The sequence below is a fragment of the Hemiscyllium ocellatum genome, chromosome 5 (assembly GCF_020745735.1).
Source record: "Hemiscyllium ocellatum isolate sHemOce1 chromosome 5, sHemOce1.pat.X.cur, whole genome shotgun sequence".
NCBI lineage: Eukaryota > Metazoa > Chordata > Chondrichthyes > Orectolobiformes > Hemiscylliidae > Hemiscyllium > Hemiscyllium ocellatum.
Genome location: NC_083405.1, coordinates 91,062,809 through 91,090,324, shown reverse-complemented (window position 1 = coordinate 91,090,324; position 27,516 = coordinate 91,062,809). Strand labels below are relative to the sequence as shown.

The window sequence follows — 27,516 nt, the reverse complement described above, 5'->3', positions numbered from 1 at the left end:
ATTTTAAACATGTGCTGCTTTGTTTTTGATTCTTTTATGAATTGGAATCGTCTCATCCTTTTTACTCTGTTCAGGCCTCTCATGACTGTGAAAATGTGTATCAAACCTGCTTTCAGGAGTGGGTTAAAATCCCATCATGTCAAATGGTAGAATTTAATTCAACTGATAAAATCTGGAAGTGAAAATTAGTTTCAGTGATTGTGACCACGACCCTGTCACTACTTGTTAGAAAACCTTCCGGGTTCAGTAATCTCCTTTGGGGTAGAAATCTGCCTCCTTACTTGGACAGTCCTACATGTAATTCCAGATCCATATTGTGTGGCTGACTTTTATTTGCCTTCTGAAATAGCTTAGTAAGCCACTCAGCTCAAGAGCAATTCGTGATAGGCAACAAATACGGTCTTTGTCAGCAATGCATGTTTTCATGAAAGAATTAAGAAAACGAAACATTTCCTTCATAGAAGATTCAAAGTAAGACAGGTGTCCAGAGTTAACAGAACTATGGATGACCATTTCAGCAGCACATAAGCAGGGATGGAGAGGAGACAGATGATGCTGCATGTGTGAAGGTGGATGCTCTCAATGGGAGAGAAGATCTGGAGTTTGAAGTTCAACTCAGGGCCAAAAAGATGCTGAAATTCCTGCTGCTCAGTCTTAGCCTGTAACAATAGCCAGGGAAGGAGAGGGAATTGGTGAACTGATTGGGACAGCAACTGAAGACAATGGCCTTGATTTGGAGCAATAATTAATGATAGCGAAGCTACCAACAATCACCATCAATACTCCTTTGAAACTGATGGAATTTCCAAGAGTTCACTTTTGTACAATTAATTACTGAAATCAAAGGATGATTTCAGCAATTGTACATTTCCCTCCAGGAAATGTTGTTGAAGTACCCCAGACTGATATCCAGTAGAAATCAATCAGCTGATGAAGATTTTATCTTTTACTTTATTAGCCTCTCTCTAAAAACCATTGTAAAAGTTACAAGCTATTGACTGTGATTGATAAAGGTTCAGTGCCAAGAACTAGACACAATAGTCGAGGCCGAACCAGTGATAATAAGGATTCATAATCAGTTTCTTGCATTATACTCTGTGCCTAGATATTTGAAATTCCATATGCCTTTTTAATTACTTAATCAAACTGCCTGCCACTTTGACAATTTGTGCAAGTATTTCCCACATTTCTCTTTTGGTGCACAGTAAAAGCAAAGTCATGGTAGCATGACCAGACTATAGGGCTGCACTTTCGAGAGAGACAACCGTTGATGGTTTAATCTAAGGGTAACTGCACCTCAGGTCAGGGGTGAGGTTGAGAATGTGAGGCCTTCATGGTACCCTCAGCCAGTGTAGGAACCAAACCCACATCACTCCATATTGTGAACCAGCCATCCAACAACTGAGCTAACTAACTCCTATTTGCCAAAGTCCTAGTGGACCATAAGCCTCTCTCTCATTAGGGTCAGAAACTGGTGAGGTTTAACATCAGGGTAAGCATGCCTGAGGTGAGTAAAGACATTGAGAGATTGTCCTGGAATTAAACCCATAATATTGTAATTACTCTGCATCAAAAACCAATCATCGAGACAACCTTAGTGAGAAAGAAGTTGATGGGTTCCACATTATTTGAGACAAACGTGGAGATGGGTAAGGAAGTTTAAGAAAAAGTCTATCATGGAAAAAAGGGACAGAGGATTTTATTTGTATTTCATGGAATAGTGAGCAATTTGACAGAGGAAAACAAGGCAAAAAAGAAGATAATATAGTCCAGTTACAATACCAGTGTGTGCTATACATATCAAATGTGTATTTCTTGAAGTTGCCCAATATTAATTCTAGTAATCAACAACAGATAAGTTAGTGTATCTCATAGCATCATAGAGATGTACGGCATAGAAACAGACCCTTCGGCCCAACCCGTCCATGCTGACCAGATATCCTAACCCAATCTAGTCCCATATCCCTCCAAACTCTTCCTATTCATATACCCATCCAAATGCCTCTTAAATGTTGCAATTGTACCAGCCTCCACCACTTGCTCTGGCAGTTCATTCCATACATGTACCACCCTCTGTGTGAAAAAGTTGCCCCATAGGTCTCTTTTATATCTTTCCCTTCTCACCCTAAACCAATGCCTCTTGTTCTGGACTCACCGACCTCAGGGAAAAGACTTTGTCTATTTATCCTATCCATGTCCCTCATAATTTTGTAAACCTCTGTAAGGTCACCCCTCAGCCTCCAACACTCCAGGGAAAACAGCCCCAGCCTGTCCAGCCTCTCCCTATAGCTCAAATGCTCCAACCCTGACAACATCCTTATAAATCTTTCTGAACCCTTTCAAGTTTCACAATATCTTTTTGATAGGAAGAAGACCAGAATTGCACACAATGTTCCAGCAGTGGCCTAACCAATGTCCTGTACTCAATACTCTGACCAATAAAAGAAAGCATACCAAACGCCTTCTTCACTATCCTATCTACCTGCGACTCCACTTTCAAGGAGCTATGAACCTGCACTCCAAGGTCTCTTTGTTCAGCAACACTCCCTAGGACCTTACCATTAAGTGTATAAGTCCTGCTAAGATTTGCTTTCCCAAAATGCAGTACCTCACATTTATCTGAACTCCATCTGCCACTTCTCAGCCTATTGGCCCATCTGATCATGATCCTGTTGTAATCTGAGGTAACCTTCTTCGCTGTCCATTACACCTTTAATTTTGGGTTCATCTACAAACTTACTAACTGTACCTCTTATGCTCACATCCCAAATCATTTAGGTAAATGACAAAAAGTAGAGGACCCAGCACTGATCCTTGTGGCACTCCACTGGTCACAGGCCTCCAATCTGAAAAACACCCCTCCACCACCACTGTCTGTCTTCTACCTTTAAGCCAGTTCTGTATCCAAATGGCTAGTTCTCCCTGTGTTCCATGAGATCTAACCTTGCTAACCAGTCTCCCATGGGGAACCTTGTCGAATACCTTACTGAAGCCCTCATCAATCCTCTTTGTTACTGCTTCAAAAAACTAAATCAAGTTTGTGAGACATGATTTCCCATGCACAAAGCCATGTTGACTATCCCTAATCAGTCCTTGGCTTTCCAAATACATCCTGTCCCTCAGGATTCCCTGCAACAACTTACCCACCACCGACATCAGGCTCACCGGTCTATACTTCCCTGGCTTGTCCTTACCAACCTTCCTAAAAGTGGCACCACATTAGCCAACCTCCAGGCTTCTGGCAGTTCACCTGTGATTATTGATGATACAAATATCTCAGCAAGAGGTCCAGCAATCACTTATCTAGCTTCCCACAGAGTTCTAGGGTACACCTGATGAGAGCCAGGGGATTCATCCACATTTATGCATTTCAAGACATCCAGCACTTCCTCTTTTGTAATATCGACATTTTGCAAGGTGTCACCACCTATTTCCCTACTTTCTACATCTTCCATATCCTTTTCCACAGCAAATACTGATGCTAAATACTCGTTCAGTATCTCCCCCATTTTCTGCGGCTCCACACAAAGGCTGCCTCGCTGATCTTTGAGGGGTCCTATTCTCTTCCTAGTTACCCTTTTGTCCTTAATGTATTTGTAAAAACCCTTTGAATTCTCCTTAATTCTATTTGCCAAAGCTATCTCATATCCCCTTTTAGCCCTCCTGATTTCCCTCTTAAGTATACTCCTAATGCCTTTATACACTAAGGATGTGGTGAAAAGTTATTTGTATTTTGGGTATAATTCTTCATCAGAACTGGCTGACCTAAATGCTATGGAATTCTAGAATCATTAAATCCCGATAGCATAGAAACGGGCCATTTGGCCCAACAAATCCACACCAGCCCTCCAAAGAGTAACCCTCCCTGACCCATTCTACGGCCCTATTATTTCACATTTATCCCTGACTAATGCAACTCACCTACATATCCTTGAACATTATGGGGCAATTTTGCATGGCCAATTCAATCTGGCCTGCAAATCTTTGGATTATGGGAGGAAACTGGAGCAGCCAGAGGAAACCTATGCAGACATGGGGGGAATATGCAAACTCCACACAGACAGTCACCCAAGGCAGGAATCAAACCTGGATCTCTGGCACTGTGAGGCAGTAGTGCTAACCACTGAGCCACTGTTTTGCGCAGAGTAGTGATGGACTATGCTGTGTACCTAATAACAACTGATGCATAGAGAAGCCTATGACATGTGTGCTACTAAAGCAACATGGTAAACATGGTTATAAATTAGTCCATAAGACTATAAGATATAGGAGCAGAATTAGGTCATTTGGCCAATTGAATCTTCTCCGCAATTCCATCACAGCTGATTTGTTTCTTAACCTTATTCACCTGCCTTCTCCCTTTAGCCTTTGATTGTAAGACAATCAAGAATTTATCCATCTCTGTCTTGAGTACTCAATTATTTGGCCTCCTCAGTGTACTGTGGCAATGTGTTCCACAGATTCACTACTCTCTGACTGAAGAAACTCCTCATCTCAGTTCTAAGTCATCCCTTCACGCTGAGGCTGAGCCCTCAGGTTTTGATCTCTCCTACTTGTGAAAACATCTTCTCCACATCCATTCCATCCATGCCTCTCAGTACTCTGTAAATTTCAATCATCCTTTTAACCTCCATTGAATGAAGACCCGGAATCCTCAACTGCTCCTCATACAACAAGTTCTTCATCCCTGAGATCAAAAGCAATATTCAAAATAATTTGGCAGAACTTGCCTTGGCTGCTTATCAAATACTGTACAATGTTTGTCTTGGAGAAAATGTTGGAAGCACAAACTCGATTTTCTTGAAGAGAGCCGCCACCTGACTCCCAAAACCAGATAAAGTAGAATAGTTAGAAAACGAGTGAAACAATCATTTGCGTTAGGTTATTAGTTCAGATAAAAGCAGAGATACTTTAGGTCAGCCACAGCTAAAGAAAGAAAAATGAAAAGAATTCTGTAGATTGTTGAGAAATCACCAAAATGTTCCTCAGCAAACCTGACAGCCGGTTTGATGGATAAGAAATGGAGGCAAGAGAGGATCAGAATTAACTAAATTATACAAAGCATCAAAACTCTAAAGATCTTCCACAATGAATTCCTACCATCAGCTGTATGAGTTGTGTGATCTTGAGCAGGTGCCTGATTCTTGATATTTGGAGGTAAAGCAATGCTTGAGCTTCTGATCCAATCAAAGTTATCATTAGATAAATTCTCAAACCAGCCACAACTATTTTCTTCAAAAGTACACACTGAATCTGAAATAAACAAACAAGTTAGGGATGTTATTTTCTTGTGCACATTGCTTGTATAATTTGCTGTATAATATTTACAGTTCCTCTTTTTAGCTTTTCTTCAAGAGGAAGCAGTACATCACAATTGCCAAGTTCAAAAGACAAACTGCAACAGATGGGTTCAGCACATAAAACATTTCAGTTCAAAACCTAGCACAGGCTGTTGGAGGTTTTCCTCTTTCTTATTCTAGTCCTTGGCAGGTTAGGTTCCTCCAACAGCTGCTAACAATACCACAGATGAGGAATTCCTGGCGTGTATACAGAATAGTTTTCTGGGCCACTCTGTTGAAGGATGTGAGGACTGCATATGCTGGAGATCAGAGCTGAAAATGTGCTGCTGGAAAAGTGCAGCAGGTCAGGCAGCGTCCATGGAGCAGGAGAATCGACATTTTGGGCATAAGCCCTTCTTCAGGAATGAAGAGGGTGTGCCAAGCAGGCTAAGATAAAAGATAGGGAGGAGGGACTTGGGGGAGGAGTGGTGGGAATGTGATAGGTGAAAGGAGGTTAAGGTGAGGGTGATAGGCCGGAGAGGGGTTGGGAGCGGAGAGGTCAGGAAGAGGATTGCAGGTCAAGAAGATGGTGCTGAGTCCAAGGGTTGGGTGGGGGGAGGGGAAATGAGGAAGCTGGAGAAATCTACATTCATTCCTTGTGGTTGGAGGGTTCCTAGGCAGAAGATGAGGTGCTCTTCCTTCAGCCGTCATGTTTCTATGGTCTGGCGATGGAGGAGTCCTTGGTGGAGTGGGAGGGGAAGTTAAAGTGTTGAGCCACGGGGTGGTTGGGTTGGTTGGTCCGGGTGTCCCAGAGGTGTTCTCTGAAACATTCCGCAATTAAGCGGCCTGACTCCCCAATGTAGAGGAGGCCACATCGGGTGCCACGGATGCAGTAAATGATGTGTGTGGAGGTGCAGGTGAATTTGTGGCGGATATGGAAGGATCCCTCGCGACCTTGGAGGGAAGTGAGGGAGGAGGTGTGGGCACAAGTTTTGCATTTCTTGCTGTTGCAGGGGAAGGTGCTGGGAGTGGAGGTTGGGTTGGTGGGGGGTGTGGACCTGACGAGGGAGTCGCGGAGAGAGTGGTCTTTCCGGAACGCTGATAGGGGAGGGGAGGGAAATATATCCCTGGTGGTGGGGTCTGTTTGGAGGTGGCGGAAATGATGAAGGATGATACGATATATCTGGAGGTTGGTGGGGTGGTAGGTGAGAACCAGTGGGGTTCTGTCCTGGTGGCGATTGGAGGGGCGGGGCTCAAGGACAGAGGAGCAGGAAGTGGAGGAGATGCAGTGGAGAGCATCGTCAACCATGTCTGAGGGGAAATTGCTGTCTTTAAAGAAGGAAGCCATCTGGGTTGTTCGGTATTGGAATTGGTCCTCCTGGGAGCAGATGCGGCGGAGGCAAAGGAATTGGGGCAACTGGTCCTCACTGTGAACAACTTCTCTTTCCAATCCTCCCACTTCCTCCAAACCAAAGGAGTAGCCATGGGCACCCGCATGGGCCCCAGCTATGCCTGCCTCTTCATCGGATAAGTGGAACAGTCCATCTTCCGCAGCTATACTGGCACCACCTCCCACCTTTTCCTCCGCTACATCGATGACTGTATCGGTGCTACCTCGTGCTACCACGAGGAGGTTGAACAGTTCATCCACTTTACCAACACCTTCCATCCTGACCTCAAACTTACCTGGACCGTCTCAGACTCCTCCCTCCCTTCCTAGACCTCTCCATTTCTATCTCGGGCGAACGGCTCAACACGGACATTCACTATAAACCGACCAACTCCCACAGCTACCTAGACTACACCTCCTCCCACTCTGCCCCTTGTAAAAACACCATCCCATATTCCCAATTCCTTCGCCTCCGCCCATTTCTCCAGCTTCATTTCCCCTCCCCCCACCATATCTCAGTCCCAACCCTCGGACTCAGCACTGCCTTCTTGACCTGCAATCTTCTTCCCGACCTCTCTGTCCCCACCCCTTCTCAGGCCTATCACCCTCACCTTAACCTCCTTCCATCTATCGTATTCCCAGCAAGTTCCTCTTCCCTACCTTTTATCTTAGCCTGCTTGGCACACCCTTCTCACTCTGTTGAAGAACCTACTAGAGAATAGACTATCCCAGTCTGCAATTGTGTAATGAGAAAGGAATAACTGGCAACCTCATTGTATGAGGCTCCTTGGAGTTGAGCGACCAATGTAAAGGCATTCTTGATCAAAATGGAGAATGATGTCCGGGTCATTCTGCTATAATGCGGCAGTTGGATTCCTCTGCAACTCCACGCTATAGAAAATCATGCTATAGAAAACTGGTATAGAAAATTGCACTGTAGAAGGTCACTGTAGAAAATTGCTGTGCCCATTCATTAGAGAGTTTGCATTGTCCAAACAGCGTTCTCATTTCAACAATCGCGTTATAGCCAATTCCTGTTAACAAAATGCACTTTATACCAGAACAACCTGTGGATTCTGAGATTAAGGTCTTAAATTTAAATGCTTGATTTAATTTATTATTGTCACATGTACCTAAGTACAGTAAAAAGTTTTGTTCTGCATGCATTACTGGTAGATTATACCATACAAAGGCCATGGGTGATTGAACAGTGCAAGGAATGTAAAGTTACAGCTGCAAAGAAGATGCACAAAAAGCAAGATCAACATTAGATTTGAAATTTGCAAAGTCCATTCAGAAGTTTAATAACAGCTGGGAAGAAGCTGTTCTTTAACTTTGATTTGGAGATGCCGGTGTTGGACTGGGATGTACAAAGTTACAAATAACACAACCACCTGATGAAGGAGTGGTGCTCCAAAAGCTGGTGTGATTCCGATTAAACCTGTTGGACTATAACCTGGTGTTGTGTGATTTGTTCTTTAACTTGGTATACATATTTAAGCTTTTATACCTTCTGCCTAATGGAAGAGGTTGGAAGTGATTATACCCAGGGTGGGAGAGGTCTTTGATGATGTTGGCTGCCTTTCCATGGCAGCGAGCAGTGTAGATGGAGTCAATGGAAAGAAGGTTGGCTTGCCTGATGTTCTGGACTTTGTTCCCAACTTTCTGTAGTTTCTTACAGTCCTAGGCAGAGCAGTTGCCGTCCCAAGCCGTGATACATCCAGATACAATGCTTTCTATGGTTCATCTGTAAACACGGTGAGGGTCCTTATTGTCATGCCAAATTTCCTTAGCCTCCTGAAGAAGAAAAGGCATTGTTGTGCCTTCTTGACTGCATCATCACATCAACGTGATTGGTCCAGGACAGATTGTTGATGATCGTCACTCCTAGGAACTTGATGTTCTCGACCATCTCCACCTCAGCTCCATTGATGTAGGTAGGGGCACATCCTCCTCCTCACTTCCTGATGTTGATGATCAGCTGTTTAGTTTACTGACATTGAGACAGAGAGAGATGTTTGTTTGTACCACTTCACCAAGCATACTTTCTCTTTTCTGTATTCGGTCTCGTCATTGTTTGATAGCCAGCCTTCAACAGTAGTGCTGTCAGTGAACCTGTAGATGGTGTTAGGATGAAATTTGGCCACGTAGCTGTGAATGTACAGGGAGTACAGTAGAGGGTTGAGTATGCATCTTTGTGGGGTGCCTGTGTTGAGGATTGTCCTGGAGGAGGTGCTGTTGCCTATCTTCACTGATTGTGGTCTGTGGGTCAGGAAATCAAGGGTCCAGTTGCACAGGACAGAGCAGAGATTAGATTAGATTTCTACAGTGTGAAAACAGGCCCTTCGGCCCAACAGTTGAAAATGTGTTGCTGGTTAAAGTACAGCAGGTTAGGCAGCATCCAAGGAACAGGAAATTCGACGTTTCGGGCATAAGCCCTTCATCAGGAATGCTGATGAAGGGCTTATGCCCGAAACGTCGAATTTCCTGTTCCTTGGATGCTGCCTAACCTGCTGTGCTTTAACCAGCAACACATTTTCAACTGTGATCTCCAGCATCTGCAGACCTCATTTTTTACCCTTCGGCCCAACCGGTCCACATCTTTGGATTGTGGGAGGAAACTGGAGCACCTGGAGGAAACCCACGCCAGACACGGGGAGAATGTGCAAACTCCATACAAACAGTCACCCGAGGCTGGAATCTAACCGGAATCCTTGGTGCTGTGAGGCAGCAGTGCTAACCACTGAGCAGAGACCCAGGTTTTAGAATTTGGAGGTTAGTTTGGTTGGGATTATAATGTTGAAGGTGGAGCTGTAGTCAGTAAGTAGATGAAGGACTTTTGTCCGAAATGTCGATTTTCCTTCTCCTCGGATGCTGCCTGCACCACTCTAATCTCGACTCTGGTTTTCATGCATCTGCAGTCCTAGTTTTTACCTAGTCAGTAAGCAGAAGCCCGATGTAGGTATCCTGATCATCCAGATTTTCCAGGAAAAAGTGTAGAGTTAGAGAGATGGCATCTGTAGGTTCACTCTCCAGAAGGCTGATCTGATATCTGCAGCAGTGACTGGGGGAACAGGCATTTCTGGGTCTGTCGGGGCAGGTGACACCGTCTCACTGACTTTCTGGTCAAACTGAGCACAAAAAGCATTGAGTGCATCAGGGAGAGATGTATTTTTTGAGGAAACAACAATGATTGAGGCAGGTGTTGACGCGGATGACTGGGATAGACTGGGGACCATTACTTAAAGGGATGACAGTAGAAAGGTAAAGGCAAACGACCAAAGAATCTCAAACCTTTATGGTTTATGACACATTTCTGACACAGACCAGTGGAACGTGGCCACCTGCCATTCTAACCATTACTCAACTATATTAGACTTCTGAAATGGATGCATGTGATCACATTTCTAAGCCACTGCATAATCCTGAGGGAGCAGTAAACTCATCCAGGAAACTAAATGTCTTATGAGGAAAATTATGGGAATGATTTGTTTTCCTCCCAAGAACTATGCTTTTAAGAAAAATAACAGAAAGATTCCAGATGTCTCCTTTCATATATGAGACATGGTTTCTCTCTCCTCCCTTTGATTCTCATTACAAAAACACCACCAGGGTTTTGGGCGATCCTATCTTTTGGGAACCTATATAATGTCTTGGGATGGTTCATGGATGACAACCAAAGTGATCAGCATTAGTACCGGTGACTACATCCACTGCTGATCCAGACAGGAGGCAAAGTGCAGAGAGGGAATACCAGTATAAAGGTGTAACTCACTGATGGTCATACCTGATGGAAACTCTGCAAGCAGAGGTACAGTTTCCTTGACATTTCTGATCACAAATGAACATTAAGTTCTGGCAGACATCAGTCATGTATCCAGGAGATGTGGAAGTCACCAGTACCTCAACAGTTCTATTTCTAGATCTTTCCACAATTGTATTGAGAATCTTTCAGTCAGTCGCCATTCATGTTTTCTTGCATGATACTGATGTAGTGCTTGCCAGAGCCAGCAGTTACATTAACTTTGCCTGCGATAATCCTTGCCAAACCGATGGGTATGTAATTTTTGTGACTCCTACCTTGAAATGAGCTTAGGCCACAAAATTCTATAAGGTACAGGATCCAATTCCTAGTTTCAATAAAATTGAGCACTCCAGGACATAAACAGCTCATTGTTATGTCACTATGAACCAATACAACAAAATAATACATATCATAACCAGCTAATACAACTGAATATACAACAACTTGCAGTTATTTTTACCACTTGATTATTAAGTTGCTTGAAATGAATTATCTTTAAGTACTCACCTTTATGTTCTGTGAAGACTGTAGGAAGCATTGCATTTGATACAACACACCCTGGAGTTAAACTCATGTCATCAAGAGCAATAAATGCATTAGGCATTCCCAATACACTGCCTTGCAGAAGAAACTATAATGAAAGAAGATGAAAAAGAAGTGGATAAGCAAACTTCCAAATACTGTCAATTGTCAAGTCATTATTTTTCGAGGACTATTTGTTGAAAAGATTTCATTTATATAGCATCTTTACAAACATTCCAAGGTAGAACTCTGTCAGTCAACAATAACAAGGGACTATGTTTTTCACGTAGAAGGCAAGCGATTTTGAAGGGATTTGAGGAAAGATTGTTTTTCACCCAGAAGGTGCTGTAGGTCTGGAATGCACTGCCTGCGAGAGTAAATGAGGTGGGAAACCTCATAACTTTTAAAAAGTACTTGGAAGACCACTTGAATTGTCATAACATTCACAGTTATCAGCTGGTACTGGAAAGTGGGACTAGTGTATATTTAGCATAGTTTTGGTGGTACAGATTTGATGGGCTGAAGTGTCTCTTGTGTACTATACAATTCTATGAGTCAGCAAACATCAGCTGAAAAACAGACTTCTCTATGCACATGCCATTTGCACAACTGCAACACAAATTGCACTTCAAAGTTGTCCTGCTTAGTCGAGGATGTTTCCAGAAGTTATCATCTCTACCATGTAACAGTCGGCTCCCCTATCATCTCAACTTCTGAGTACCCAGTCTTCAGAGCAAGCATCGGGCAAGATTGTCTCCTGCACAATATTGGTTAGCTAGTCTACAACCGGAACATTCTATGGGCATGCAGCTCTGGTCACCACATTATAGGAAGGATGTGACTGCGCTGATCCTAACCCTGTTGCAGAACGGATTTAATAAGATCCTGCATAGGAAGGAGGATCTGAACTATAAAAAGAGGCCAGAGCTTGTTTTCCTTTGAGCACGGAGACTGAGAGGCAACCTGATGGAGGTGCATAAAATTATGAGAGACATAAATAGCATGGTTATGAAAATACTTTTCCATTAGTAAAGGGTTCAGTAATCAGGGACATAGATTTAGGATAAATGGTAGAAGGCTAAGCGATGAGGAGAGAAACAATTACTTTGTGAAAATCAATGGTGTAGTGGGAACATCATTGGACTAATAAGTTGGTACCCAGTGATCTGAGGATATGTTCCAAATCCCACTGTGGCAGAAAATGAATTCCACAAATATTTAGTCTAATGGTGATCATGTATCATATAGTGAACCAAGTGATCATAAAGACTCAAATCTACCATCCTCACGTGGTCTAGCCTACATGTGACTCCAGACCCACAGCAATTGTTTAACTTAGATTACTTACAGATTACTTACTTAGATTAGATCACTTACAGTGTGGAAACAGGCCCTTTGGCCCAACAAGCCCACACTGACCCGCCGAAGCATAACCCACCCATTCCCCTATATTTACCCCTTTACCTAACACTATGGGCATTTTAGTATGGCCAATTCACCTGACCTGCACATCTTTGGACTGTGGGAGGAAACTGGAACACCCGGAGGAAACCCGAGCAGACACAGGGAGAATGTGCAAACTCCGCACAGTCAGTCGCCTAAGTCGGGAATTGAACCCGGGTCTCTGGCACTGTGAAGCAGCAGTGCTAACCACTGTGCCACCATGCCGCCCACAAGAAAATTAAAACATGATCACTGGCAGTGGTGGAATCTCTTAACTGCTGACTTGGCAAGTAGGGATGGGAAACAAATGTTAGCCAGCAACACTCAAATCTTGTAAATAAATCGAAATAAAACCAAATGGGTGATGGGAATCTGGAACTCACTGTTTGAAAATATATTTGAGTCAGATACTCACGGAACACTTAAGCAGTATTTAGACACTACCCTCCAAGGCTATGGGCACCAAATACTGGAAAATGGGATTAATTTGTGAGACATGGGCCGGATGGTCTCCTTCTATGCTGTAAACATCTTTGAGTCTATGAACCATTTAATGCCTTCTGTCCTGTACATTATCCCAGAAATTTTCTTTGTTCTTCTTATCCCTCCCTCTTTCAATTGGCTAAAACATTACCATTTTCCTGCAGTTCTGAAGAGGAGTCATATTTGACGTGAAGCCTTAATGTTGTTTCTCTCTCTGCTATCAGTCCTACTGAATACCTCTAAAATGTTCTCTCTTTCTAATATTCTCCCAACTCACAATTCAAAGAAGAAGGTCAAATGCTATTTCTAATCCATTTGGCTTTTTATTGGTTTCAGTCATACATTCGGTTCAAGAAGAACTCAAGATAGGATTCCTGTTTTCATGCATACAGGAGGCAGAAATAGACCTTTCACTTCTCGAGACTATTCTGCTGTTCAGAAATGATATTTAATCTGTGATCTTTCAAATATATTCCTGGAAAGAAGTCTGGCTAAAATTAGGGGTTAAGGTCAAAAAAGTGTTATTGACAATAAAGCTTAAAAAGCATTCAAAATATTTTGCATGTAGGGACTTGCCTCTCCTGACATCAATACAAGAATCCCACAGAAGAGAGATACATGCTTAAAGTCACAGAGGACACTTTTTGTTTTGTAAACTGTCAGAACAGCCATCACAGTGGTATACAGTAAAATCCTGCCATTCCTGAGAGTACATTTCTGGAAAATTTCAGACAGTGATTTTTGCAAACAGCGATCTTGGCAGGCTGCACAAGTGGTAAACAAAGTGCACACTTACATAGGAAAACATACAGGTAAACCTATGCTGCACTCCTTCCAAAGTTAACATAACTTTCCGAAGCTGTGGTGCTCAGAACACTAGGTAATAAAGAAATATTTGAAAGCTTCAGCACTCTTAACACAGCACTTGACTTTTCTCAGATTATGCGCTCGAACCCTGATATGGGGCTTGAATATAAAAGAACTGAGCCAACCTGACACAATGCAGTCAGTTTAAATCTTGTGTGTATGAGGGTTACTACTAACTTGTGAAATTTGTCAGCTGCAGCAAGCTATTAAGAGAGATAGACTGACAGACAGAAAAAGCAATTTGCTCTAAGAGGTCCATTTCACCATATCCCTAGATCTTTCCTCTTTTCAGGAACCCATTCAGTTGTCTGTTAAACACAGTTTACTGCCTGTTTCAAGAGAATTGCCTGGTATTTAATTTCACAGCTCTGTTTTATTTTGTGGAGAAGGAATTTCAATCTTGCTGCTTATTCCTAAATTCACTTTTGACTTGTTGAGTAAAATAAAGTTAAGATTCTCAGAATCAGTAAAGTTGTAAGTGCAGTTGTAACTATCAGTATATTCCAGACACCATTATGCTCACTTCTCACCTGGAAAGGTACCATGGTCTCTGCTCCATGGGCTTCCACAGAAATCTCTACTTTTGCCCACCCTTTGTTTGTTGGTGTAGTAAGGTCAGCAGCTCTTTTCATTTGCCCTCCAGCTGTGGTTTTTATATATACTGACATGTTAGCTCCTTCTGTTATCTGGTACCAGATCCTTAACTGATTGAAAATGAAAGAGAATCGTAAGAATAATTGATAACTTATTTCAAAAAATAAATAAATACTCTACGTATTGAAGACTTCCCAATCCATGTAAGACATCTTCTGAAGCTTTGAGTAATTGCTTGTAGATATTCTCTAAACAACCTGTTTGATGAGATATTACACAGTTCTGGAGCAGTTGGAACTTGAACCCAGAAGCAGGTCTTCGGCTTCAGAATTAGGTATATTACCGCTAAAAGCCCGACAATAGTTGCCACTAAAGGAATGTATTCATTCACCTGTGAACTCAAACAAACTACATCAAATCATGAATTGATCATTGATCAGAACTGTTCTGTTCAGTCCATAAAGATGAGCCAAGGCTCTGGTAGTGTGCCATTTTAATTCGCCATGTTGGTCTCACAAGAATCTCTTTGTCTTTGGCTGACTGCTTCTTTCCAGTGAGGTTCATGCAAGCTGTAGCTGTCATACAGTCTCAGAGATGTACAGCATGGAAACAGACCCTTTGGTCAAACTCATCCCGTCCAACCAGATATCCCAATCTAATCCAGTTCCATTTGCCAGCAGTTACCTCATAACCCCTCCAAACCCTTCCTATTCATTTACCTATACAGATGTCTTTTAAATGTTTTAATTGTACTAGCCTTCACCACTTCCTCTGGCAGCTCTTTCCATTCACATACCTGGCTTTGCGTGAAAAAGTTGCCACTTGGGTCCCTTTTAAATCTTTCCCCTCTCACCCCAAACCTATGCCCTCTAGTTCTGGACCTTCCCACCCCAGGGAAAAGACCTTGTCTATTTATCCTATCCATGCCCCTCATGATATCATAAACCTCTATAAGATCACCCCTCAGCCTCTGACACTCCAGGGAAAACAGCCCCAGTCTATTCAATTTCTCCCTACAGTATGTTACATCCTTCTAAACACAACACCAAATTCAGGAATTTCAGACCATGATCTCTGTCTTCATTTAGTTTTCTGTTCATTGCATGTTTTGATTTTACTCTGGTTTTGTTTTGGGTGTTTTCACTCAACCCTTCAGCTACATCTTTTGTTCTTTTTATCATTTACTGTCTTCCATCTTCCATCCTCCATACAGACCTTTCCTTTTTAATCTTATATCACATTTAAACTGCTAAATTCCTCCAACATTTCTTGCTTTCCTACCATTGACTTTAAATTTTAACTTGGTTTTTGTCTGATGTCTGAGCATTTCCAGAAGTTTCTGCTTATACTGTGAGGAGCAGGTCATGCATCACGAACCTTATTGGATTCTTTGAGGATGTGACAAAACACGTTGATGAAGGTAGAGCAGTGGATGTGATGTATATGGATTTTAGCAACGTGTTTGATAAGGTTCCCCATGGTAGGCTCATTCAGAAAGTAAGGAGGCATGGGATACAGGGAAATTTGTCTATTTGGATATAGAATTGGTTGGCCAATAGAAGACAGAGGGTGATTGTTGATGGAAAGTATTTAGCCTGGAGCTTGGTGACCAACGATGTATCACAGGGATCGGTTCTAGAACCTCTGCTCTTTGTGATTTTATAAATGATTTGGATGAGGAAGTAGAAAGATGGGTTAGTAAGTTTGCCGATGACATGAAGGTTGGTGGAGCTGTGGACAGTGTGGAGGGTTGTTGTAGGTTGCATTGAGACATTGACAGAACTGGGCCGGTAAGTGGCAGATGAACTTCAACCTGAAAAAGTGTGAAGTCATTCACTTTGGAAGGTCGAATTTGAATGCAGAATACAGAGTAAAAGGAAGATTCTTGGCAATGTGAAAGAACAGAGGGATCCTGGGATCCATGTGGGCGGCACGGTGGCACAGTGGGCGGCACGGTGGCACAGTGGTTAGCACTGCTGCCTCACAGCGCCTGTAGACCCGGGTTCAATTCCCGACTCAGGCGACTGACTGTGTGGAGTTTGCACGTTCTCCCCGTGTCTGCGTGGGTTTCCTCCGGGTGCTCCGGTTTCCTCCCACAGTCCAAAGATGTGCGGGTCAGGTGAATTGGCCAAGCTAAATTGCCCGTAGTGTTAGGTAAGGGGTAAATGTAGGGGTATGGGTGGGTTGCGCTTCGGCGGGTCGGTGTGGACTTGTTGGGCCGAAGGGCCTGTTTCCACACTGTAAGTCTAATCTAATGTCCTGCAAAGTTGCCATCAAAGTTGATAGGGTTGTTAAGAAGACATATGGTGTGTTGGCTTTCATTAGCAAGGGGAATTGAGATTAAGAGCTGCAATGTTATGCTGCAGCTCTACAGAGTCCTGGTTAGACCATACTTGGAATATTGTGTTCTGGTCGCCTCTTTATATGAAAGGTGTTGAAGCTTTAGAGAGGGTGCAGATGAGATTTACCAAGATGCTGCCTGGACTGGAGGGTATGTCTTATGAAGAAAGGTTGAGGGAGCGAGGGTTTTTCTCATTGGAGCAAAGAAGGATAAGAGGTGACTTGATAGAGGTGTACAAGATATTGAGAGGCATAGACAGAGTTCATAGCCAGAGACTTTTCCCATGGTGGAAATGTCTACTACGGCGGGTATAATTTTAAGGTAATTGGAGGAAGGTTTAGAGGAGATGTCAGAGGTAGGGGTTCTTTACACAGAGAGTGGTGGGTGTGTGGAATGCACTGCCAGTGGTGGTAGTAGAGTCAGATACATTAGGGACATTTAGGTGACTCTTGATTGGCACATGGAAGATAATACATTGAAGGTATGTGGTTTAGTCTGATTTTAGAGTAGGGAAAAAGGCCAGCACAACATCGAGGGCCGAAGGCCTGTACTGTGCTGTACAGTTCTATGTTCTATGATTTATTACGTCAGCTCAGTGACACTGCGAAGATGGTGGCCTAGTGATATTATTGGTTGACTGTTACTCTACAGATCTAGGTAATGGTCCGGGAACCTAGATTCAAATTCTGCCATGATAGATGAAATTTCAATTCAATGTAAAACAAAAATCTGGAATGAAGAGTCTAATGATGAGCATGAACTTATTCAACTTAATGTTTGAGAATATTTAAAATTGCAACAATGAAAAATTCTAGAATTTTTATGGTCATGTTATTTAAAACTGTCCTGTGAATAAAATGGCACTTAAGAAGGGAAGGATTTCATATACTGTGTATATCACATTTTGCAGCTTCATTTTGCAGAATGAATATGATCACCTTGTTATTGTGATTTCTTGTTCATTTTTAGTCCACTTGATATTATATTGCTACTCATCCGTATTCACCCATGTACCGAGCAAGAATCAGTTTGTCTTCCATAAAAAACTATTTATTTTTATCCCTTAGCTCAATACAAACACTGGTTTGCTCTTTCACATTCCTCAGAGCATGGGTGCAGTTCTGGAATCCATATTATAGGAGGGATATGATTGTGCTGGAGAGGGTGCAGAGGAGGTTTACTGGGGAGCTGAGTGGACTGGGGAGTTTTGGTTTTGAAGAGTTTTCCTTGGAACAGAGGAAACTGAAAAGGTTGTGATTGAAGAGAGACAAGGAGTTAGAACAGCCAGAAGAGGACATGAAATGACCTTGGGAAACAGGATAAAGGAAAATCCCAAGGCTTATATATATATATGGGGAAATGGTAACTAGGGAAAGGGTAGGTCCACTCACGGGCATAGGAGAAATTTTATGCATGGAGCTGAAGTAAGTGGGTGAGGTCCTTTACAAATACATCAGTATTCACAAAAGATAAGGACATGATGGATGGTGAGTCTGGAGAGAGGTATGTTGATATTCCAGGGTATGTCAGTATTAAAAAAAGGAGGTACTGGGTGTTTTGAAAAGTATTAAGGTAGTCAAGTCCCCAGGACCTGATGGGCTCTATCCCAGAATACTGAGGCAGGGGAGGGAGGAAATTGCCAAAGCCTTGTCCAAAATCTTTGTATCCCCTTCAGTCACAGGCAAGTTCCTAGAGGACCTGAAGAATAGCCAGTGATATTCCTTCATTTAAGAAAGGCAACAGGGATAATCCAGGTCAATTAGCCTTACATCAGTAGTAGGGAAATTATTGGAGAAGATTCTTGGGGACAGGATTTACTTACATTTGGTAAAATATGGACTTATTAGTGACAGGCAGCATGGCTTTTTTGGGGGAAGTTGTGTCTCACAAACTTGATTGAGTTTATGAAGGAAGTGGCAAAGATGATTGATGAGAGCAGAGTGGTGGATATTGTCTACATGGACAAGGTCACGCATGGCAGGCTGATAGAAAAGGTGAAGTTATATGGGTTCCACAGTGAACTGGGAAGATGAATACAGAACTAGCTTGGACATAGAAGACAGAGAGTAGTGGGGAAAGAGTGTTGTTATGATTGGTGGGCTGTGAGCCCACAAGGAGCAGTGCAGGGACCCTAGTTGCTTTTAATATGGATAATTGATTTGGAGGTGAATATGGGTTATCTCATTAGTAGGTTTGTGGACAACAGAAAGGTTGGGGAATGCAGATAGTGAAGATTGCCAGAGGATACAACAGGATATAGATAGTCTAGAGACTTGGGCAGAGAAATGGCAGATGGAATTAAATCTGGATAAATGCAGGATGGTCCATTTTGGAAGGTCAAATGCATGAGGGAAGTATACAGTAAATTTCTAAACCCTTAGAACCATTAACATACAGCAGAAACTAAGTAAACAGGTCCACATTTCCCTGAAGGTGACAACACAAGTGGACAAGGTGGTTAAGAAGGTGTGTAGCATGCTTGTCTTCTTTGGTCAGGGCATTGAGTACAAAAATTGGCAAATTCTGTTGCAGCTATGCAGATCTTGAGTATAGTCACATTTGGAATATTGCATCCAGTTCTAGTTGCCACACTACCAGAAAGATGTAACAGAAATTGTTACCAGGATGTTGCCTAATTTGGAGGGTGTGAGCTATGAGGAGAAATTGGACAAAATTGGTTTGCTTTCACTTGAATATCAGAGGCTGAGGGGCAGCCTGATAGAAGTGTACAAAATTATGAGAGGCATGGATAGAATGGATGGTAGGAGTATTTTTCTAAGAGTAACAATATCAATTACTAAGGAATATAGGTTAAGGTTAAAAAAGGGGCAAAGTTTAAAAGTGGTGTGAGAGGCAAGTTTCTTATACAGTTGGTGGTAAGTGCCTGGAATGTGCTGCCAGAGAAGGTGGTGGAAGCAGATAGAGTTGCAATGTTTAAGAAGCATCTTGACAGATCCATGAATAGTCAGAGAATGGAGGGAAACTGGCCACATAGAGACACGAGTTTTACTTTAGAAAGGCGAGACGTGTCAGTGCAGGCTTGGTGGGCTGAAGGGCCTGTTTCTGTGCTGTACTGTTCTTTGTTCTCGATAACAGAAATGTACAAAATTATGAGGACATGGACAGAGTAGATGGGAAGAAATGTTTCCTCTTAGTAGAAGGATCAATGTGCATTCCAACGACCATCAGCTGGTTCCTCATATCTTTGAGCATGTCCTTAAAATGATTCACCCTTTTACAATATTGTCATTTGAGATTCATTTTAAAAGGAATGAGCTTACTTTCCATGATGGTAGAGAAGATGCATTTGCCACTCAAGTGCTAAAAGGAAGATTATTAGTAATAGAACGTAGAACATAGAACATAGAACAATACAGCACAGAACAGGCCCTTCGGCCCATGATGTTGTGCCGAACATCTATCCTATATTAAGCACCCATCCATGTACCTATCCAATTGCCACTTAAAGGTCGCCAATGATTCTGACTCTACCACTCCCACGGGCAGCGCATTCCATGCCCCCACCACTCTCTGGGTAAAGAACCCACCCCTGACATCTCCCCTATACCTTCCACCCTTCACCTTAAATTTATGTCCCCTTGTAACACTCTGTTGTACCCGGGGAAAAAGTTTCTGACTGTCTACTCTATCTATTCCTCTGATCATCTTATAAACCTCTATCAAGTCACCCCTCATCCTTTGTCATTCCAACGAGAAAAGGCCAAGAACTCTCAACCTATCCTTGTACGACCTATTCTCCATTCCAGGCAACATCCTGGTAAATCTTCTCTGCACCCTCTCCAAAGCTTCCACATCTTTCCTAAAGTGAGGCGACCAGAACTGCACACAGTACTCCAAATGTGGCCTAACCAAAGTCCTGTACAGCTGCAACATCACTTCACGAATCTTGAATTCAATCCCTCTGCTAATGAACGCTAATACACCATAGGCCTTCTTACAAGCTCTATCCACCTGAGTGGCAACTTTCAAAGATCTATGTACATAGACCCCAAGATCCCTCTGTTCCTCCACCTGACTAAGAACCCTACCGTTAACCCTGTATTCCGCATTCTTATTTGTTCTTCCAAAATGGACAACCTCACACTTGGCAGGGTTGAACTCCATCTGCCACTCCTCAGCCCAGCTCTGCGTCATATCTAAGTCCCTTTGCAGCCGACAACAGCCCTCCTCACTGTCCACAACTCCACCAATCTTCGTATCATCTGCAAATTTACTAACCCACCCTTCGACTCCCTCATCCAAGTCATTAATAAAAATTATAAACAGCAGAGGACCCAGAACTGATCCCTGCGGAACTCCACTTGTAACTGGGCTCCAGGCTGAATATTTACCATCTACCACCACTCTCTGACTTTGACCGGCTAGCCAGTTTTCTATCCAATTGGCCAAATTTCCCTCTATCCCATGCCTCCTGACTTTCCGCATAAGCTTGAAACATAAGGTCAGGTGAAACAATGATTTAAAACAGAAAAATCCTGACTGTATAGATACACTCTACAAAAACAGTCAACAAAAGGAATTCTGAAATCTGACACAAGTTTATAAATGTAGTCCAAAAGCATGATCTATAGGGGACCAGGCTGCCAGGCCTATTACTTCCCTGAGCTGAAAATGTGTTGCTGGTTAAAGCACAGCAGGTCAGGCAGCATCCAAGGAACAGGAAATTCGATGTTTCGGGCCAGAGCCCTTCATCAGGATCATTCCTGATGAGGGGCTCTGGCCCGAAACGTCGAATTTCCTGTTCCTTGGATGCTGCCTGACCTGCTGTGCTTTAACCAGCAACACATTTTCAGCTCTGATCTCCAGCATCTGCAGACCCTACTATTACTTCCCTGAGCACTCTAGTTCACATTTTTAAATTCAAACTCCAGCAATTCTCTTACTTTTACAGTCAAATCCTGCATCTGACCAAAAGTTTGAACAAGTATCTCAAAGGATGTCTGCAACGTACTGTTGAAGGTATCAGTGGCCAGACAGCTAAATACCATTTTTGCATAAGTTAAACCAGCCTTTTGTACAGCATGTACTCACCCACATTCCTTTATCATAAAGCAGCTGAAATTTTTAGTTTGCAGAAAATGTGCTATTCTTATGTTTAAATAATGTTTAAACAGTTGACCGTGGTGAAATTTATTTTATCTAAGATCCTTTAATCATTTATATAATGCCTTAAGTGTTCAAATAAAACAAAATGGCTTTGAAATGGGCAGAGGCAGGAAACTGGGGTTGAGGTAGAAGACCAACCACAATCATATTGAATGCTAGAGCAGTTTCAAGGGGTCATATTGACTACTCTTGCTCTTATTTATTTGTAAACTAACAGATATTCACAGATGCCTGAGAGACTGCAAGAATTGCTGTAACGATATGGCCATTTTAAATTCAGATCACAGTGCTTTGGAATGATAGTGAATTTGAACAACAGATTTGTTGGTATGACTGACATCATTTCTCAATAATTCATTGTAGTCCACCATCAGCCCATTTAACACATTTGTCTCCATGAGAAAAATGTGATGTGAAGTTTCTTGGGATTCCTCCAGCTCAGCCTGAAACTTTGGCATAAAATAAGCTTAAGGACAAACTTCTGCCAATGTCACATCGGCTGCACAGGAGAAGTCTCATGGGAATTCATCCTCTTGTCCAACAGGATGGTAATGAGACCTGGAGCAGCAATGACAAGAGATAGGAGAAATAAATTGCCACTACCATCTGCTACAAAATCTGTAAGGGGCATCCCAAGCCAACAAACTCTTCAAAATTCGACATGTTGCTGTATTTATTTTGTATTCTTCTCATCAGCCTCCATTTTAAACAAATTACTTTTTAGAAATATAATTACCTGACATGGAAGACCATCGACTAATTGGTTCTTTAAAACAGGAATGCCAAGTTGAATCATGTGCGTTGATTTATATTCGGAGGTTGCTTTGAAATAGATGAACATTCCTATCATATAAGAGAACATAAAAACAATTACTTCATTTTAGAGGTATTCAATTTGTATAATGCTTTTTTCTTATGGATGCATTTCTACCCAGCCACAATGTGAAATACTGTGGGATAAATATAAACACGCAAGTTTCCACTACCTTTCACACTGGAAACTTTACCAAACTATACAAAGCACTAGGGTTTGGATCCATTCCTTACTGTCCAAGAGGGTTATTAAGAGCCAATCAGGTGGAAGGGAGGGGTAAACAGCAAATTCCAGAGGATAACCCAAGTTTAATGAAAGGTGTTTGATTTAGAAATATTAATAATTATTTCTTCTAGAATTTGGATTTAAAACTAGTGATATTTGAGTGTTGAAAAGGTTTATATTGTGAAGAGGTTTAAAAGTGAATTAAGTTGATCTTTCCTGAACCACAGTATTAAACCAATATGTGTCAGAGAGCAAGAAACTGCAAGGACGCCTGGACTGTTTATGAATATTTGTTTATATTGTGAGGGGTTACAATAGGAAAAATGAACATTAAGGCTCAGCTGTAGCAGAAGCTAAGATGTTTTATATTTAATTCAGTTTGAGGGAGACATGACTGAAGTCAAATACAAGTACTGATTCTCCTAGAAAAGGAGACTGTTTAGAGCAGTGAAAGGAATAAATTACCTCAGTGTAAGGAGTGACCAGAAGTGTTTAGTTAGAAACCTACTTTGGTATTCAAAGTTGAGAAAATTTAAGATCTCAGTTGTGGAAGTATTTAAGAAATGGAAGCAGGCCATTCAGCCCATTGAGTTCACACCAAACCTCTGAAGAGCATTCCACTTAAACCTTCCCCGAACCTATCCTTGCATTTCCTATGGCTAAACCACCTAGCCTGCATGTCCCTGGACATTATGGACAATTTAGTGTGGCCAACTAACCTGCACATCTTTGGACTGTGGGAGGAAACCAAAGAACCTGGAGGAAACCAACACAGACAAAAAGAGCATGTGTAAACTCCATCAGCCAGTCACCTAAGGATGGAATTGAACCTAGGTCCCTAGTATTGTGAGGCAGCAGTGCGAACCACTGAGCCACTGTGTCATCCAGTCTTGTAAGAAAAGGCCTTATATCACAGACAGCAAGATCTGTGAAAATGTAGTTCAGTGTGATGGTATTGGGTGGTAGATAACAATGTTTTGCCATTGTTTTGAAATCTTTCAAACCATGTTATGTTAGATCCCTGATTTCATTTATTTTATTTTTATTTTTCTGTATAATTTTATTGTTAAAATCAAATCTGCAGGCTTGTGTGCTTATGTTGCAGTGAAGAAAAATGATATAATGAGTTATATTTCACTCTGGAACCTGACTTGCCCAGTAGCAAACTCAGCTAGGCTCATAACACAAATTCTTTATCAAGTGAGAGATTGGCTGAAATGGATAAGTTGAGATTTTCCCATTGTTTTTCCAGACCTTATTGGAATGTATGCAAGATATCTGCATTAAGAGGAAAGTGGAGGAAAACAGTCCTCGGCTCCTCATCCCAAAGGAAATGAAAATGACTTGTTTAATGAGCAGTCAATCCAATACTGCGGCTTTGCATCCCTACAGTAATGTTTTATCCCTGACAGTATTCAGACCATCATCAACTTATATGTTTGGCTGAATGTTTGATCATAGACAGAAGTGCAATCGGATAAGAGTAAGCCTAATATTCCTTATTGATGTGTGCCAGCCTATTATCATGGTCTCGCCTCCAGTTTGTTGGGGCCACGATTAGTTAAATTAGCCCCTTCCTGGATAAATCCATCCTCCATCCCTGCAATATACTCCTCACCCTCATGCAAAGATTCCCTCACCCCATAAAACACACTCCTTCCCTTCAAAATACTCTTCTCCCCCTTGCAAGACCATCACCACTCCCCAACCTCATCATAATACACACTCACTCCCTAAATCAGTCTGTAGTTTCTAGTATTGGCATTTGTTTATTCTCAACTCATATTTCCTTCTGACATGAACAGAGAGGCAGCCCATTAAACCAGCCAGAAACATTGATTACAACAACTGCCACTGAATCAACTTTTTCATATAAAATTAGAATTGCAAAATCCAATCTCCGAAACATTAGAAGAAATGTGGAATATGTCATGCAAGTTAAGAAGAAGTTAACTTGTTCTGCTATCTTAACTAGTGCCCATAATCAGAAATGAATGTAATTATGGTTAAAAATCTCAGAATTCTATGCCAAAATGTTATTTTGTCTTATTCATTCACTGTAAAATATTGCTATGGAGCAGTTTTGCAGATTGCAAAATAACCTTTGCACAGCAGCACTGAGAAAACACTATTGCCTTTTCAACATTTCAGTATTGTCAGCTAAACACTTTGCCAGTTTCAAGTTGCTGAAACTAAGAAAGAAGGGTCAGAGTTCAAGTTGTTTACCCCAAGTGCTCCCACAGCAGATAAAATAAACAGGACATCCATCAGGACGATACAATATTGTGTCACATTTATTTTCAAGGGTCAGTGTGGTCATACAGTCTTTCAGATATTCACATTCGCTCCAAGGCCTAATGTTAGAACAACAATCTGTATTTATTTGGTACCTTTAATACAACAAAATATCCAAGTAGCTTCTTCGGGGCATTATAAAGTTATAGGACCAAGTTACAGAAGTTGGAATAGAAAACCTTAGCAATGGTGCAAACGTAAGGATGGAAGGTCAGCTTGAGGTAAAATATGACACCAACATTGCATATAGAGAGGTTTAATCTCAGGCTATTGACAGGGAGAATGATGTGAGTCAGTAATTAGTAGACAGAATGGGACTAAAAGCAAAAGCTTCAACAAGGTTAAATAAAATGATAATCAAATTTTTAGTAATCAACACTGATGGCAGAATTTTTGAATGAGGTCATCTGTGTGATAGTCTGTATACATATTTTGCTGAATCTCCATGCTTGTAGCAACAATTAAGAGTGCCATTCCACAATTTGATGAATTTGATAGCTTACAATAGTCCCAGGCACCTCTCTTTTCTATTCCTTATGGGATTTTGAAGTTCCTTTGTGTGGTATCATGTGCATGAATGTTAATCATTATCAAACTCCTTTGATTGTATTTTAATAGGGCTCTTAAACAAATAGATTAACATTGCCGTGACAATAATGAACAAATCAATTTAACAGAATTATGTGTAGCTTTGTATACTAAATATCTTAAAATTTCTACATAAATAAGGTATTCAAGCAATGATTCCTACACCAATTGTTCATCTTTACGTCTCTCATTTCTAGATGTCCTTCTATTCTCTAATTGTGATTTCATTATTTTTTGACCACCAGTACCAAACTATCTGATCTGCAATTTCCTGGACATGTTCTATCTCCCTTTTTAAATGTAAGAATTACCGCTGAGCTGTCTATCAATCTTCTGCTATAAACATCACATGCTGATTCATGCTTATATATGTGTTTTAAAGCACTCTGAAATATTCCACAAAGCTTAATCATATGACCTAGCAATGTGACTGTAATTTAGCCACTTTCTCCTTTTTTAATTTATTCACAGATGTGTGTGCCTTTGGCTAGGCCAGCACTTATTACCCATCCCTAATTGCCAGAGGGCAGTTAATAGACAGCCATATTGCTATGGGTCTGGAGTCACATGTAGGCCAGACCAGGTAAGGATTGCAGTTTCTTTCCCTAAAGGACATTAGTGAACAAGATGAGATTTCCCAGCAAATCGGAAATAGTTTCATGGTCATCATTACACTCTTAATTCCAGATTATTATTGAATTTAGTTTTCACTATCAATCATGATGGGATTTGAAATCAGGTCCTCAGGATATTACCGAGCTTTCTGGATTAATAGTGTAGTGATAATAGCATGAGAATGTCTCCTCCCCCTAAACTGGTATGTTTATCTGTAAACAACTTGGTTTGATGAGCAATCTTCCAGCTTGCTCAGGATTCTATTGAACATAAGCAATGAAATTACACCTGGAAGTACTCACCTTGGTTGGTGTTTGTTGTGTGGTCTGTAATAGATAATCCTAACCCAGAGGATGTTCGGCCTTGTCCTCTAACCCACACAGAACCATTCGATGGTAGCTGCATCCACTCACAAAAACCAGACTCAAAGTTACACAAAGTATAATTTGCTGGAAAAAAAAGTGGGTTACTGTTAGGATACTTAGAGACCTTCAAAGCAGTGTAGTACGGAGGTCTCCCCTTCCCTTTTAAGCTGCATTGTTAAAGTGAGAGACCTTGAAGAATAAAAACAAAGATGAATTAAAATCAAATCAATCTTTTTATTTACTCCTTAAATATAGCACAAATATAATTTTGTGAGGAAACAATCAACATGGAAACATAACTTCACCTTTCATGTTTTTTAATGAGGTATAGGTTTTAGTCATTGATTGAATTAACTGACTGGAAACACTGTATATTCCAGTGCAATTGGAATGTTTATAGACCATAATTTACTTCTCAGCATATCTTTGCCTCCATAATAATATATGAACAATGAAATTAAGCCTTTTTGTTATTCATTGACCAATATTACCCTGGTGGTGCCAGGCTCTGCAGTACAAAGTTTGAAAAAAAGCTGATGTTATCTACTGAGGAATAAACTTTGGACTGTAATATAATGAATTAATTGTTGTCAATTAAGTCTTAGAGTTCTGATCAGCTCAGAACAGCTAAACTGAATTAATGTCTCACAATCAATTGCATAAGTGCTTTGCCCTCATTGGAATCACTTGGTTTTTCAATGCTCAGGCTACTGTTGGTTGAAATTTAAATCCAACCAAGTAAGAAGTTTAAAATATAACAAAT

General features: G+C 41.4%; 1 protein-coding gene across 1 annotated transcript in view; it reads right to left on the bottom strand.

The window, feature by feature from the left end:
* malrd1 (MAM and LDL receptor class A domain containing 1) overlaps positions 1–27,516 on the bottom strand; it is a 348,342-nt gene that overhangs the window by 303,004 nt on the left and 17,822 nt on the right. The window contains exons 6-10 of the mRNA XM_060825709.1: positions 26,691–26,837; positions 22,588–22,694; positions 14,320–14,493; positions 10,982–11,105; positions 5,101–5,253 (exon numbers count right to left, since the gene is read on the bottom strand). Coding sequence (XP_060681692.1) covers positions 5,101–5,253; positions 10,982–11,105; positions 14,320–14,493; positions 22,588–22,694; positions 26,691–26,837 — 705 coding nt within the window. The remainder of the gene's footprint in view (positions 1–5,100; positions 5,254–10,981; positions 11,106–14,319; positions 14,494–22,587; positions 22,695–26,690; positions 26,838–27,516) is intronic.